This window comes from Sinocyclocheilus rhinocerous, unplaced genomic scaffold, assembly GCF_001515625.1.
Source record: "Sinocyclocheilus rhinocerous isolate Xijiao unplaced genomic scaffold, SAMN03320098_v1.1 scaffold1998, whole genome shotgun sequence".
NCBI lineage: Eukaryota > Metazoa > Chordata > Actinopteri > Cypriniformes > Cyprinidae > Sinocyclocheilus > Sinocyclocheilus rhinocerous.
In genome coordinates this window covers 31,557-46,906 of record NW_015628694.1, presented here as the reverse complement: position 1 = coordinate 46,906, position 15,350 = coordinate 31,557, and the positions used below count along the sequence as shown (strand labels likewise).

At 35.1% G+C, this 15,350-nt stretch overlaps 1 protein-coding gene and 2 pseudogenes across 1 annotated transcript in view; all 3 read left to right on the top strand.

Annotated features, from left to right (window-relative positions):
* LOC107738298 (transmembrane channel-like protein 1) overlaps positions 1–896 on the top strand; it is a 12,120-nt gene extending 11,224 nt beyond the window's left edge. Inside the window, 1 exon segment of the mRNA XM_016550017.1 lies at positions 319–896. Coding sequence (XP_016405503.1) covers positions 319–551 — 233 coding nt within the window. The 3' untranslated portion in view covers positions 552–896.
* Positions 897–1,977: 1,081 nt separating this feature from the next.
* Positions 1,978–11,083, top strand: LOC107738296 (transmembrane channel-like protein 2; annotated as a pseudogene).
* A 1,149-nt stretch (positions 11,084–12,232) lies between these two features.
* LOC107738295 (cytochrome P450 1A1-like) lies at positions 12,233–14,936 on the top strand (annotated as a pseudogene).
* The last annotated feature ends 414 nt before the right edge of the window (positions 14,937–15,350 follow it).

Sequence of the window (15,350 nt, the reverse complement as noted above, 5' to 3'; positions counted from 1 at the left end):
GTACTTTTCTGGACCTTGAACGTGGTAGTTACCTTGCTGTCTATGGGAGGGTCAGAGAGCCCTCAGATTTCATCAAAAATATCTTAAATTGTGTTCCGAAGATGAACGAAGGTCTTACGGGTTTGGAACAACACGAGCGTGAGTAATTAATGACAGAATTTTCATTTTTGGGTGAACTAACCCTTTAATGTTGAAGAGTTGATGTGCTGTGTTTGGTCAGCAGGTGGCCACAGTCTTAAAACAACATGCCCTTGTTTCTATATATCAGTGTTGCTGTGAGACAGCAATTGAAAGGTCTTTCTGCCTCCTCTTTCTGAGGAGTGAATGAAGAGAGCAGCAGCATAGATGAAGCAGGCCATCACAGACAAGCTGGACAGAACGGTCGTTTTATTCACCCTTCACAGAGTCAGCATACTCAAAACTCTGAACCTCCCGTCTCCTCGACCCACACAACTACCAGACCCCCTGCATCCCGGGGCCACACATCATCTGGACATCTTCCAGGTCACCCACAGCAGCCACAGAAAAACTCTCACTCAAACAGGAAATAAACAGCACAGATGTAAACAGACAAATAGATGAATCTGTTTGTTGCATGCACAACATTTGGCACTTATATGACCATTTGGATTTCTTGCTGATACAGTATAAATCCTGTGCCCAGGCCTGCAGCACATACCATGAATGTCACAGTGAATCGCAAGGGCTTGGTAGCTATGTAACTCTAGAATGATAAGTATCTCTGTGAAAGAGAAATGATTGCTCTTGTTACACACAGGCCAAACTACTGTCAAACTATCTCTTGATTTGTTGTTTTTTATATTTATTGTTTAGTTTTAGAAATATTTGCTTGATTGTTGGTTTACATGCCAATTGCAACTAGTTATTAAACTACAGCCGCTAAAGTAAGCATCTTTTTGACTGATATGTTAAAGAAAGAACCAGGGGCGTTTCTAACCTTTCATCAGTACTGGAGCACAGGCTCCCCATCAAAAAAGTATGTGTGCTCATATTTTGATACGAGCAAAATATGAGTTATAACTTTAAATTTAAAATATAACTTTAAATCGCCTTTAAAGTTATCCAAATGAAGTTCTTAGCAATGCATATTACTAATCAAAAATTAAGTTTGGATATATTTACGGTAAGAAATTTACAAAATATCTTCATGGAACATGATCTTTACTTAATATCCTAATGATTTTTGGCATAAAAGAAAAATCGATAATTTTCACCCATACAATTTTTTTGGGCTATTGCTAAAAATATACCCAAGCGACTTAAGGCTGGTTTTGTGGTCCAGGGTCACATATAAGGATTTATCAATAATATTTTACTGGGACACAGCAGTATTTTACTGGGGGCTCTTGCCCCAGTAAAAAGGGTCTAGCAACGCCCCTTATTTACAGTGGCCCTAAAATGTGTTTGGATATCTATGCCACACTTAAAAAAATATGAATGTCATTGTATATAACAAAATATCATTTATATAGCAAAAACAGTTTTCAAGCAAAATGATATATTAAAAAAAACGTTCAAAATTGAAAGAATCACATTGTAAAACATTAAGCCAAAAGACAAACATCTGGTTAAAAGTAAAGCTAAAGCAAATCTAGAAGAATAGCATAATTTCTTTGCAGATTTCCTACATTTTTAAGTGGGACTCAAGTGTCCAAATGCCTTTTTAGGGCCACTGTAACAGTCAACCCAAAGTGCATCTTTAGTCCCCATAGATATGAAAACAAAATAATTTTTCAGCACTCAAGATTGACAGCTTGGCTTTGCCCATCTTTATACCTCTCCCCTCCATTTCATTGTTTCCCCCATTCTCCAATCCATGCAGCTTTATCTTGATGAGCGTGTCAGGTGGCCCAAAACATTTCCATGCTCCGTACTGTATTCTCAAATCTGCTCTCAGCTCTAGGGGTGTCTAATATCTCGGATTAATTTTCTACAGCCACAGATTTGGCAGCGAAGATGCATGTGGCTCATTTGTCATGCCACGGCCCACACTGCTCTGTTTGGGGTTACGCTGTGTACCATTTATGTGAGGGAATTTGTTCCCAACCCACTAGAGGATAGTAAAAACATTGAGAGTATCGTTTTAGCACGTTCTTTGAAGATAGATTGAAGAGATCTTACAATCCTAAGAACCTTATGATAGATTTGAAGATACAGCTCTTCCTGAATATGCCAGGAAATCAAGAATAGTGATAGCATTGGGCTCATAACAACTAACAACTTTTTGTATTGTGAACCTTCTTGTGATCCTTGATGAGGTCTTCAAAATATCATGTAGTAGCTTACCTGCTGCCACCACTGAGAAACTTCTTTTATATGCTGGAAATCTGCTCTGTGTGATTGTAGTTCTGTTACCGGATGTTACAGTAGTAGACCTCTTGTACATAATTAACTCAAAACAATTAATGGTATTCGGCTGCTGTGTCTGAACAAGAAGGTTAGTTGCCATAGAGGTGTCTGAATTTCCTGTCGACATAATGCCTTATTTACACAAATTGAAGAATAAAAACACAAATTTAACGCATCGCTCAACATGGTTAAGCCACAGTTCAGTATATGAACTTGTTGTACTGATATAGAACCAAGTGTGGTAAGAGAATATAAAACGAATGAACAGTTTACCTCTTCTAAGATCCATAATGAGTTATTGAACAATCAATGAAGAATTGTGAATTTTTCTAAAAGAGAAACAATTCAATCAGCGCTTCATATTATTTCTGAGAGTCTGATACTTAATAAATTATTGACAGGGTGGGGTTATATGCACATTTAAGTTCAACCTCTTTCAAAAAACATTGTTATTAAAATTTTATATTCATAATTCTGCTACTTTCCCATGTTAAATTTCCCATTTAAATCTAGAAAACTTTATTTGCAGATGTTCATCATAAAATTCAGGTATATGTACAGCACTTTATTTAGGCAACCTGTTTGTGTTTACATATCATGAGTTACGTATCTTGCTTATTTTATTCTCAGTATATGAACTTGTTGTACTGATATAGAACCAAGTGTGGTAAGAGAATATAAAACGAATGAACAGTTTACCTCTTCTAAGATCCATAATGAGTTATTGAACAATCAATGAAGAATTGTGAATTTTTCTAAAAGAGAAACAATTCAATCAGCGCTTCATATTATTTCTGAGAGTCTGATACTTAATAAATTATTGACAGGGTGGGGTTATATGCACATTTAAGTTCAACCTCTTTCAAAAAACATTGTTATTAAAATTTTATATTCATAATTCTGCTACTTTCCCATGTTAAATTTCCCATTTAAATCTAGAAAACTTTATTTGCAGATGTTCATCATAAAATTCAGGTATATGTACAGCACTTTATTTAGGCAACCTGTTTGTTTACGTATCATGAGTTACGTATCTTGCTTATTTTATTCTTTGATCTGGCCCGTATACTGGCGTTTTGTTTCCTGGCTCTCACAGCACGGCTTTAGATCTTGACTACCATTTATTATAGTCAAGGAGTCATTTGATTCCTTCTTTAGGAGTGAGCGCCTGTTAACAGAGACCCACCTGACAGTCAGGTGTGTCATCAGCTCTTAGATGCCTCGCAAGTCTGAATAGAAGGACTTCAACTCAAACTGGCAACATGCCCCGCAGAAAAAATGATATTGCGATAACTGTGGATGACGGTAAGTAGATTTGAATACCAGAAGAGAAACATTCTGGCATAATTTTGATTCAGTGTGTACTAGTGGACTGTCTAAACCAGTTTCAGACGCGTCAGTCTCCATATTTATAAATTGGGTAACTAACTGCAACTGTTATTCATTGTTCTGATATAGTATTTATATTCTGATATAGTGCAGTTGATGGTTTTTAATAGTGATAAGCATGTTGTCCTGTCTAGTCAGTGCTTGAATGATGCCCCTTATTTAGCAGGTTTAAATAATTTATGCTAATTGTTTTAATGATAAACGCAATGTATCATATATGACATAAAGCTGACAGGATGTTAAACACTTATTTTAGATTTATTGTGAAAGTATTTCAAATAAAAGAATTTTACAAGACCTGGTTATTAATACAGTGTGTGTGTGTGTGTGTGTGTGTTACAGTTGGGATGGAAATTGATGCAGAATATGATAGTGGAAGTGATGGTAAGTTTTACAGATGGTTTCAATTTGAGAGTGTTAATTTATTTTATTAACAAAATTGTTATTATTATTATTTATCATTATTATATTAATTATAGTATTGCTTGTAATACTTGAAAATATAATTTATGTTAAAATTTATTACTTATATTTAAATATTATAATATACATTATTGTTTTATTTTTAAATTATTATTATTTATGTTTTGTCAACATGTACACATTTTCCCTATCTTTTCAGTGGATTCAAAAAGAAGAGCAAAAGGCAAGAATAAACCGAAGTCTGCAGCTCGAGGAAAGAAAGCCAAGGCAGATAGCGTTGATGAAAGTGAGGAAGAGGAGGAGGAGGAGGAGGAGGAGGCTCCGCGTAAGAGAAAAGGCCAAAAGAAGAAGGAAGAAAGTGAGGAGGAGAGCGAGGAAAAGCAGAAAGGAAGAAGAAAGAAAGCAGCAGGTTCAAAGAAGAGGGCTGTCAAGAAAGATGACTCCGAAGAGGAGAGCGAAGAGGAGAAGGGAAATAAAAGAAAAGGAGGGAAAAAAGGAGCAAGTAAGAAGGAGAAAGAGGAGGAGAATAACAAGGAGAAGAAGGGGAATGGCAAAGCAGCAGGAAAAGGAGGGAAAGATAAACAGGATGATAAGGATAAGAAAAAGAACAAAGGCAAAAACAGCAGGTGCAGTATTTTCTAGCCTCCCTCTCCATGCCACACACACACGGTGCTGTTCAGACTCAACACTCCACATTACCTCCAGTTTGAATTAAAACACAGCCATACACATCTAATGCCATAAAAGAACTTTTGAATGTTTTCAGATATTCATATTACATAATATGTGATTATGAAGCAGTAAAATGCAGCCATGGAACTAAAACCTCTAAACATCCGAAAAAGTGTTGTTATCATAATTTTGTGGTTGTTGTGATATAAAAATAGATTTATTTATTTGAATATTAAATTATTCAGTCAATTTGTCAGATATATATCTGACACATGTATTACTTTAATAATGAAATATTTTTAAAAAGTGTATTATAAAGGTGGACATTTATATTCCTTTCAGTAACCAGTGTAATGCAGTATTGTTGTCATCAGCTATCCGTTTTTGGTTTCAGCTAGACATTTTCACTCTTTTTTTATCTTTTGCCTTCCAACTGATGATCTGGAAGTGCTTTTCATGGCCATCCTGCCACTAGAACTCTTGACTTGTCTTGACTTGAACCCATTTTATCCTCCAAAATCCAATATCTTTCAGGAATATACTGGACTTTAAGGACTGACTGCTGACTCTCGGGTCTCGGCTTTGTTCTACAGCAGTTCATCATCATATGACAATTCAGAAGATGAGTCTATGTCTGAGGGAGAGATGGCCAGACTAAAAGAGGAAGTCGAGGAGAAGAAAAAGCTGATAGTGACACTTCGGAACAAACCCTGGTGCATGAAGAGGAGACTCAAGTGCCTGAAGTAAAACGGATTTCCTTCTCATTGCTTGTGCTGTGATACTATTGGCTCTTGTGTCCATCACCACTACCTCAACTGAAGTTCATTGATCCAGCATGAGTTTCATGTTTGTTTATGTGCTTCATTAAAGCTTACAAGTTGTGAAGCTTAGAAGCTTAGAAGCTGTGCTTCTGCTTTCTTGCATCTTCATGGCTCTTAATGCTCTTATTGGCTTCATATTCTTGCTGGCTTTGAAAAAATGTTTTAGGAAGCATGGAAGTTGTTTGAATTATGATCAGTATGACATGGTGCTTTTTAAAGTCAACAAAAAGCTTCGGTAAAGAATCACCATCATCCAAAACACGCTCGATTGTACTTTACGATAAAACACACATAAAACACAATCTACGCCATGAATTCATTACCTAGTGGCCTCTGTCTGAACCTTTACCTCAGACTGCCCACTGGAATTGACCAGTGTGGGTGACAAGTGAGAGTTTGGACAAGTGCCCTCAAAAGTTAGTAGAGACTGACACACTGCCCAAGAAAGCATCAGTAACATGGGCCAACAATGATGTTGCTAAAAAGAACATTATTTTGTGTATTTGGTGTAATGGAGAAATTACAAACAACAAGTGCTACTCTACACTGCTCAAAACTCACGTTTGAATCATCAGTGGCAAATTCTTTAAATATAAAAAACGTACTTACAGTCTGTGAGTCAGAACAGCCGGTGTTCTGACAAATAATGCTACCTATCAGATTATGCTACCAACACTGTATTTATCCTACTGTAAGTGTAGGTTTAGGGTTGAGGTAGGTGTACATGTTAATAAAGCCTCACACTTTATTATATCATGCTGGAAGCAAAATCTGATAGGTAGCACTTTTCGCTATCGAATTATGCTACCATCTGTTTTCATGGGAGGTAGCAAAATCTGACAGGGTAGCACAAATCGTCAGAACACCGGCATTGTAGTATACCTGATAAACAAACACAGACCGGAAGTTAACTTCAGAATTATTATTATTATTCATGTTTTTTGAGCAGCAAATCAGAATATCAGAATGATTTCTGAAGGATAGTGTGACTGGAGTAATGATGCAAACAATTTTGCTTTGAAATCACTATAAATTACATTTTTAAATATATTCAAATAGAAAAGAGTTATTTGAAATAGCCTAGTAAAAATATTTCAAAATTTTACTGTTTTGCTGTACTTTGGATCAAATAAATGCAGCAGGCTTGGTGAACAGAAGAGACTTTAAAAAACATTAAAAATCTTACTGTTCAAAAACTTTTGACTGGTAGTGTATAGTCAACTTAAATTTTTCTCTCATTTCTAGCTTTTAATTGGCTTAGAAATCAGATAACTGATGGGCAATAACCAATAATAATGATTTGCTTATATACTAGAAACACTTTTTTTTATCACATAATAAGGCAGAATAGTTTCTATTCTGTAATAAATGCTATGGCAGTTAGCACTGCATTGTTCATATACTTTATTTAATACCTGGAGATGACTTGACAAACACAAATAAACCATATTGTCGCAATCCTTTGCGTGAACATTTGGGCGGCTTTATGCAAATCTTCCCACATCGTGATGTAGACATGTGGGGGCGTGTTAGAATGTGCCGTTTTAGGAGGGCGTGGTTAACTCTTAACTTTTATAAAGAATATCTCTTTGGATTTGAGACTTTAGTCTTTGCAACTTTACAGATCTTCTTTATGCACCAAGAGCTTGTAACACTTCAAAGAGAAAGGAAAAATTTAAATCGCATCATATGACCCCTTTAATTAATTAATAATTTATTTGCCGTAGCTGCAAAAAAAAAATTTCTATACATCTGTGTTATTTTAGTATCATTGAGATATTATTGTAATTTTTTATTAATGTTTTGAATTTTTTTATTTTTTTATTTTCCGTTTTCATTTTAATTTAAGTTAAAGTTTTAGTAATTTTGTTGTGGATATTAATAGTAATAGTAATTTTTGTAGTACATCTAGTTAAACTAAATGACAATGAGAAATGTTTCCTTGGCAACTAGCTGAAATAAAACAAGGTTAAGATTTTTTGATATTTTATTTAATTTCAGTTAACGTTTATTTTATTTTCAGTAACATAATTTTTTTTAATGGTTTTAGTTTTAGTTAGCTATAATAACCCTGTTTCTTTCTTCTGTGGAACACAAAAGGACATATTTTTGATAGTTTTCTAACATTTTTTTCCCCATACAGTAAAAGTCATAGAGGTCTAACAACACTGGACCCCATTGACTTTCATATTTTAAAAAAATGCAGACAAAATGTCTTCTTCTGCGTTCAACAAAAGAAGAAACAGGTTTTAATGACATGAGGGTGAGTAAATGATGATAGAAATTTCATTTTTGGGTGAACTATCCTTTTCAGTAATATCCATTTGGCCTGCTATAGCTCTCACATATTTCTAGTTAGTGAATTAATTAATCTTGTGTCCATCCCATCGGCACTATTCCCATTCATTATGCATTGATGAGTTAATTAATTGGTTGTATATTCAAGTTACAGAATATGAAGGTTGTGAGTGAAACATTATATTTTTCCTGGTGTTGTCTCTGGTGCCTACTGCACAATGCTGAATGGTCATGCTGCGTAATATAAGCAGAACCAGCCAGTAACTCAATTGACTGGTCCGTCTACACATGTATAGTAACGTGATGTGACTCAAATACGGGGAGAAATACTCATGCCTTGTTGAAAACTGAAATGAAAACAGAACTGTTGTTTTGATAATACAAGTGGGAACACAGAGTCACTTTGAATTTAAATACAACTGAGTTTTAATTGCATGCCAATACCAATTTCTATTTATATCACGTGTTAGAGAAGCCCAGGCATTTGTGGAGAAATTTGAAGGGGCTTTGGGCAAAGGAAAAGGGAGGAGACTCTGTGCATTCAAAGTCATAATGACCAAGGTACAGCACTACATATTCCATAATGATATGTTTTATTTTAAATGCAATTACAAAACATTTTTTCTTTTTTTCCTTTCCTTTTTTTCAGAAATTAGTCAAATTCAATAGAGACTTTGAAAACTTCAAGACAGCCTGCATTCCTTGGGAAAGTCGGATAAAAGAAGTGGAAAGTCTGTTCCTCTCTGTTTATTCTTTTTTAGCAAAATCAGTATTTTCAGCATGTTTCTCAATCTCCTCTCATCTGTTTCATTTTCATAGGTCACTTTGGGTCATCTGTTGCCTCCTACTTCATTTTCCTCCGGTGGATGTATGGACTAAACCTTGTTCTCTTTGGTTTTATGTTTGGACTTGTTGTTATTCCAGAGGTGAGATGCAATGCAAATGTCTTTGTTAATACACCTTTTAGGCAATGTACACTACTGTTCAAAGGTTTGGGGTCAGTGAGATGTTTTTATGTTTTTGAAAGATGAATCTTATGCTCACTAAGGCTGCATCTGCATATTTGATATATTACTACGTAGCTAAATAATATTACAATTTAAAAAGTCTGTTTTCTATGTTAATATATTTTAAAATTAGTTAATGTAATCCTGTGATGGCAAAATCCAGTTGTTAGTGTCACATGATCCTTTAGAAATCATTCTAATATGCTGTTTTGGTGCTCAAGAATCATTTTTATTATTATCAGTGTTGAAAACTGCTTAATATTTTTGTGGAAACCGTGCTACAATTTTTCAGGATTCTTTGATGAAGTGTCAAACAAACAGCATTTAATATAAAATACTAAATCTATTATAACATTATGAATGTCTTTAATATCACATATAATTGAATGTTGAAGATGTTTTTTTTTTACAATGTTGAAATAAAAGCTACACTAATACATTCTGTGTCTTTCTCTCTGTAGGTACTGATGGGCATGCCTTATGGCTCCATTGCCAGAAAAACGGTTCCCAGAGAGGAGCAGGACAGCGCCATGGACTTCTCTGTCCTGTTTGAGTTTGGAGTAAGGTTTTTTTTACTATTGGATTCTGAGTAAAAGAGGTTGTAAGGTTGCTGTTGTCTTATTTGGATTCAACTTTTGGCATTTTTACAGGGTTATTGCAAGTACTCCATTATGTTTTATGGTTATTACACTGAAAAAAAATTTTCATTCATCCAATTAAAAAAAATTAGGGTAATGATTCACATCTATATTTTTTAACTTGAGCCAATGAAAAATAAATAACTTGCCCTAAGGATTGGATTCCTGCAGTTCCGGTTACCCTTGTCATATCTTTTGGTTGGTGTTGGGATATTTGGCTACAGTCTAATGGTGGTTATCAGAACGTGAGTTTAATGACTACATTTGCAGTTCTATGAAGCATTTTACTCACTGACAATGCTCTGATAATCAGCTGACAATGTGTACCCTCTATCTTTCTCTTTTTAAATCACCTTCCTTCTAGAATGGCAAGTAATACCAATGAAGGAGGAGATGGAGCAGAGGAAGGTGCCTTCACCTTTTGCTGGAAGCTGTTCACTAGCTGGGATTACCTTATAGGAAACCCAGAGACAGCTGACAACAAGTTCGCCTCTACCACCACAAGCTTCAAGGTTAATGACAGTAATAGTATCAAAGAATGGTGCTCTGTGCTAGGAAAAAACCTTATTGTTGGGTCTGTGTAGCTAGACTGATCTAAAACCTTGATCTGACTGATCTAAAACCTTGTCTTATTCCCTCAGGAATCTATAGTGTATGAGCAGGAAAACCTAAAGGATGAGAACATTCACCTGCGCCGTTTTCTACGTGTCATAGCCAACGTTCTCATCCTGTGCTGCTTGGGTGGGAGTAGATACCTCATCTACTATGTGGTCAAAAGATCACAGGAATTTGCCAAAAAGGACAGGAATGAATTGTCATGGCTTCAAAAAAATTAGGTACCCCTTTTCTTTTGCATTGCAATTTATTTTTAATGCGATGACTTACAAAAAAAACAAAATGAATTGTGAAACTCTGTTTCTTCTTCGCTCAGGTTGAAATTGTGATGTCACTCTTGGGCTTGGTATGTCCACCTCTATTTGAAGTTATAACCGAGCTGGAAGACTATCACCCTCGAATCGCCCTAAAATGGCAGCTGGCCAGAATCTTCGCCCTCTTTCTGGGCAACCTGTACACTTTTCTGTTTGCACTGTTTGATGAAGACAATGCAAAGGTATGACCATAGTTCGTCTAGTAACCATAAACATAGTAAAAAGGGGATATTACTCTACTTAAGAGTTTGGGGATGAGCCAAAATGGTTACTTACTAATCCTGTAACATTTTATGTGAATAATTTATCTGGTATTGTTTGTTCACAGCTTGATAATGAGAAAGAGATAAAAAAATGAAATCATCTGTGCTCTTAAAGAATACTATGACAACTACACCTTACACCATAATGTCACAGAAAACATTCCCCCTCCAGACATCTCCCCAGCTGATGTCATCAGGGGTCCTTGCTGGGAGACAGAAGTTGGCATTGTAGGTACCATCAGCACCAGCATTGTCATCACCAAACTATCATAATTGTCAATAACAGTCAGTACTTAACCCTGTGGAGGGACAGCAGTGTTGGGCAAGTTACTCTGAAAATGTAATCAAATTACTGATTACTGATTACTCCTTTTAAAAGTAATCACGTTACTGTTCTGATTACTTTATTTCAAAAGTAATTAGTAATTAGTTACATTACTAGTTACGTTACTTTTTTCTCCATGAAATTTATGAAATCCCAGCATACACGCTCCCGATAAATATTTGTTATTAAAGCATCAACATTCACTGAACTTATTTTTAACTAAAGCAAGCGGCTGCTGCGTGCATGTTTGGCATGGCAGAATGCCAGCAAACAGCGCTGCATTTATCTCTAAAAGACATCTCAGTTCATCGCAATCTCACAAATCTCTATCTATCTAGATAGATAGATAGATAGATAGATAGATAGATACAGTAGATAGATAGAATATATATTTATTAGTGCAGTCAAATCGATTATATGTAAATATATATAGTATATATAAATATACACCCATACTTGTATATATTTAAGAAATAAATGTAATATACGTATATATATATATATTGTTACGGGGCTGACGAGACGTGAGACGTGCGGATCCATGTGCAAGCTTTATTTAAAGCAGAGAGCATATATATATATATATATATATATATATATATATAATATACATGTATGTGTGTGTATTTATATATACATAATATAAATATACACAGTACACACACATATATATTATGTAAACACAAACTTTTATTTTGGATGTGATTAATCGCGATTAATCGATTTGATTAATCGATTATATTAATATTTAAATATATTAACTGTTATTTTTTGTTATAGATTAACTATAGATAACCTATTTATAACTAACTATAAATACTGCATATTTTTGTATAATATAATATAATTCTTAATGTTTTTTTAAAAGAAATTATTTTCATTATTCTTTTATGAATAGAAAGTAAAAAAAACACATCTATTTAAAATATTTTTGTAACATTATAAAAGTACTTTACTGTTGAATAAAAGTATTAATTTCTTTAAAAAAACAACAACAATGTCATATTGACACTGATCTTTTGAACAATATGCTATGTTAGTATTTTATATACTGTGGGCAGTAACCCAGTAACTATTAGTACATTGCCAGAAAAAAGATGGATGTAGATGTGATTCAAAGGTGAGAATAGGTTTACAGTTTATTTTTAATAAACAGTTTATTTTTCACATTTAAAACATTTTGTAAGTCTCATTCTCAGTGTTTTTGTACAGAACTGCACCCGGGACATCACTGATGCCCTAATAGCAATGTGTGAGGACAGGCAGGAGGACGAGGGAACAGCCATGCTCAGCAACTCACAGATCATCCACAGTGTCATTGACATCTTCGGAGCCGGTGAGAGTCAAGAGAATGAATATGCACAACATTGTACTTTTAGAAATAGAACAGAAAAATGTTTTTTCTCTCTACATATCCTGAATTATGAGCATGTGTGAAGGGATCTAGAAACATCAAGGCAAATTGTTACATTAGGTAATAATTCATAAACTGTGTTGACATGTTTCATAGCACTTTGAGACACTGCCAGACATAATCACATGCCTTCCAGGGCTGCAGTCCTCCTCCATGAGATGTTATTGCGCTAATAGATTTGCTTGTTAAAAACACGCATTTACATCCAGAACCAGATGTTTTTTCCTGGCTCTGTGTTGTTGTCACAAGGGAGGCACTTCGGACTATCTACCAGAATCAGACCTTGAGTTCCTCTGAGAATTTGCTTTAAATGTATGCCTCTCATCTGCTCTTGGCTCATTCTATTCATTCCTGTTTCAGTTTATGCATCTTGGTAGTTCTAGTTCATTTAAGAGTGTTTAACAACCCCCCATGAGGAGCTCGAATTGCACATTTTCATTCTTTTAGCCTGAGAACGTTGTGGTTTTTCACCACACACCACATCTTCTGCCGATTTGGTTGCCTACTTGCTAATTGTGACGTGTGTCTTAAGGCTGTTTACAGATTTTGATCATAACCAATGCATTTTTTCCTCATAGGTTTTGACACCATCATCACCGGTTTGCAGTGGAGCCTTTTATACCTGATCAAGTTTCCAGACATCCAGGCTAAAATCCTCCAGGAGATAGGTGAAGACTCAAAAGGGCCAATCAAAACAACATTGTGTTTACTGGAAAAAAAACAAAAACGAAACAATTTCCCATCATGCATGTCCCTTTCTTTAGCTGTGCTGCGGTATCCTGGGCAAATTGGATCTGCATTAGCTATGATTTGTGGTTTGTTGTGAGACAGACACAAGAAACCAAAAATAATACACAATTCGATCCACAGACTTGGCCACAGAGCTTAAAAGTTGTAAAACCGATGGTGAAAGAACTAAATGTTTTCTTCATGTGGCCTCTCTTTATTTTGGTCTTTTGGAAAATCAGGAACTTGCCATAAACAGGAAATTATTTTGTTTAAATGAAATACAGAGTTATTCAGAAGTGACTGCAACCGGAGACTTCTGAAAGAAATTTAAGACGAACTGCATACTACAGTATTTATGCTTTCTTTTCAAATCAAGTATATTAGATCAGATTTGCAGTTTGCAAGCTAAAGTTTACAAGCATGTGTACTTTTTGTCCAAAAATGAAGTCTCTTTTGCAGTGGGTGGGTGGTATCTTGCAAATAAATTCATCCACTCAAAGTGAGCTCATATTTCTATACACAGTGGCCTTTATTCCCTCAGAGTTTAGTCCATTTGGTTCTCACATTATTGGTCACAGTAATGTGTTGACGCCAGACTGCCTCTGGAATTGATCTAGAAACCAGTGAGGTCTGTCACGGGAGCATCCTGCATTTTGTTGAAGTTTTCTTTCTTTTAAAGAAATCTTCCAGTGCTAAAACGATTTATGAGATCCAAAATAATACTGGTAAATCCAGTTTAAATTTCATATAGTATTTCTTCATCTTCTGTTCTGGTCATTTATTATTTGTTGTATGTGCTTTCCTAGATAACCAGGTTGGTATGAACAGGTTACCACAGTTTAAAGACAAGTCAACATGCCGTACACAGAAGCTTTCATTTATGAAGTGTTTCGTCATGCATCCTATGTGCCTTTCACCATACCTCACTGGTGAGTCCATGTTTCTTTCTTTATGTTAATGGTATGACTATAACCATAGGACTGCATTGACAAATAGATACCCACATTCCTCTTTTTCCTCCATCATGTTATCTAGCACAACTGATAACATTACACTGAATGGATACTTCATCCCCAAAGACACATGTGTGTTCATCAACCAATATCAAGTCAATCATGACATGTAAGTATCCTGTCACATTCTTTTTTATATTTGTAAAACTCCTTATTATATATATAATATATATTAGAATATTAATATAACATTAATAATATGACAGTACATGTAATTTAGTAATTTAGTATGTCATTATTTTTTATTAAAATTATATATATACAGTACTGTCTATAAAATATTTTTTTATTTAATAATACAGATAGATCACATCTATATTATAGCTATATATACCTGATTTTTGTCTTTATTTGCTAAAAAGTGACATTTGGGGTGATGCTGAGGCTTTCCGACCTGAACGTTCCCTTACCCTGTCTGGCCATCTAAATAAAAACCTCACTGAGAAGGTAATGATATTTGGCATTGGAGTACGCCGTTGCCTCGGTGACAGCTTTGCCCGTCTGGAGATGTTTGTGTTCCTAACCACCCTGCTGCACCGGCTGCACATAGAGAATGTTCCAGAGCAGAGGCTTGACCTGAGCTCTACGTTTGGCCTCACCATGAAGCCCAAGCCCTTCCGAATAAAAATCTCAACTCGTAACTAAGCTATTATATTTCAGATGTTATATGTACACCAAATGGACCTACAATGCACCTCAGAATGATTGCTAAAGTCGCAGCACAAAGCTAATGTTGGGCATCACTGAACTGCTAAGCTAATTAGCCACTACAGTCTTCATTTCACATGTCTTTTCTCTACCTCTGTTTTAAATGGTATTTAGCTCAACTGTTACTTGAATATTTGCTAGTGCACATAATTGTGTACTCTGAGCATGTCCCTGCAATATTTGTGATAATACATGATAGCTAAACATCTAAGTTACTGTTTGTACTTTTAGCACAGTTATTTGAAGTATCTCTGAAGGCCTTAAAGTTAAAATTATTTCAGAGACATTGAAGGTTTGAAGCGTTCTGCCTGTTGAAAAGCTGCATTGTGTTGGAATAAACTGAATTAGTGT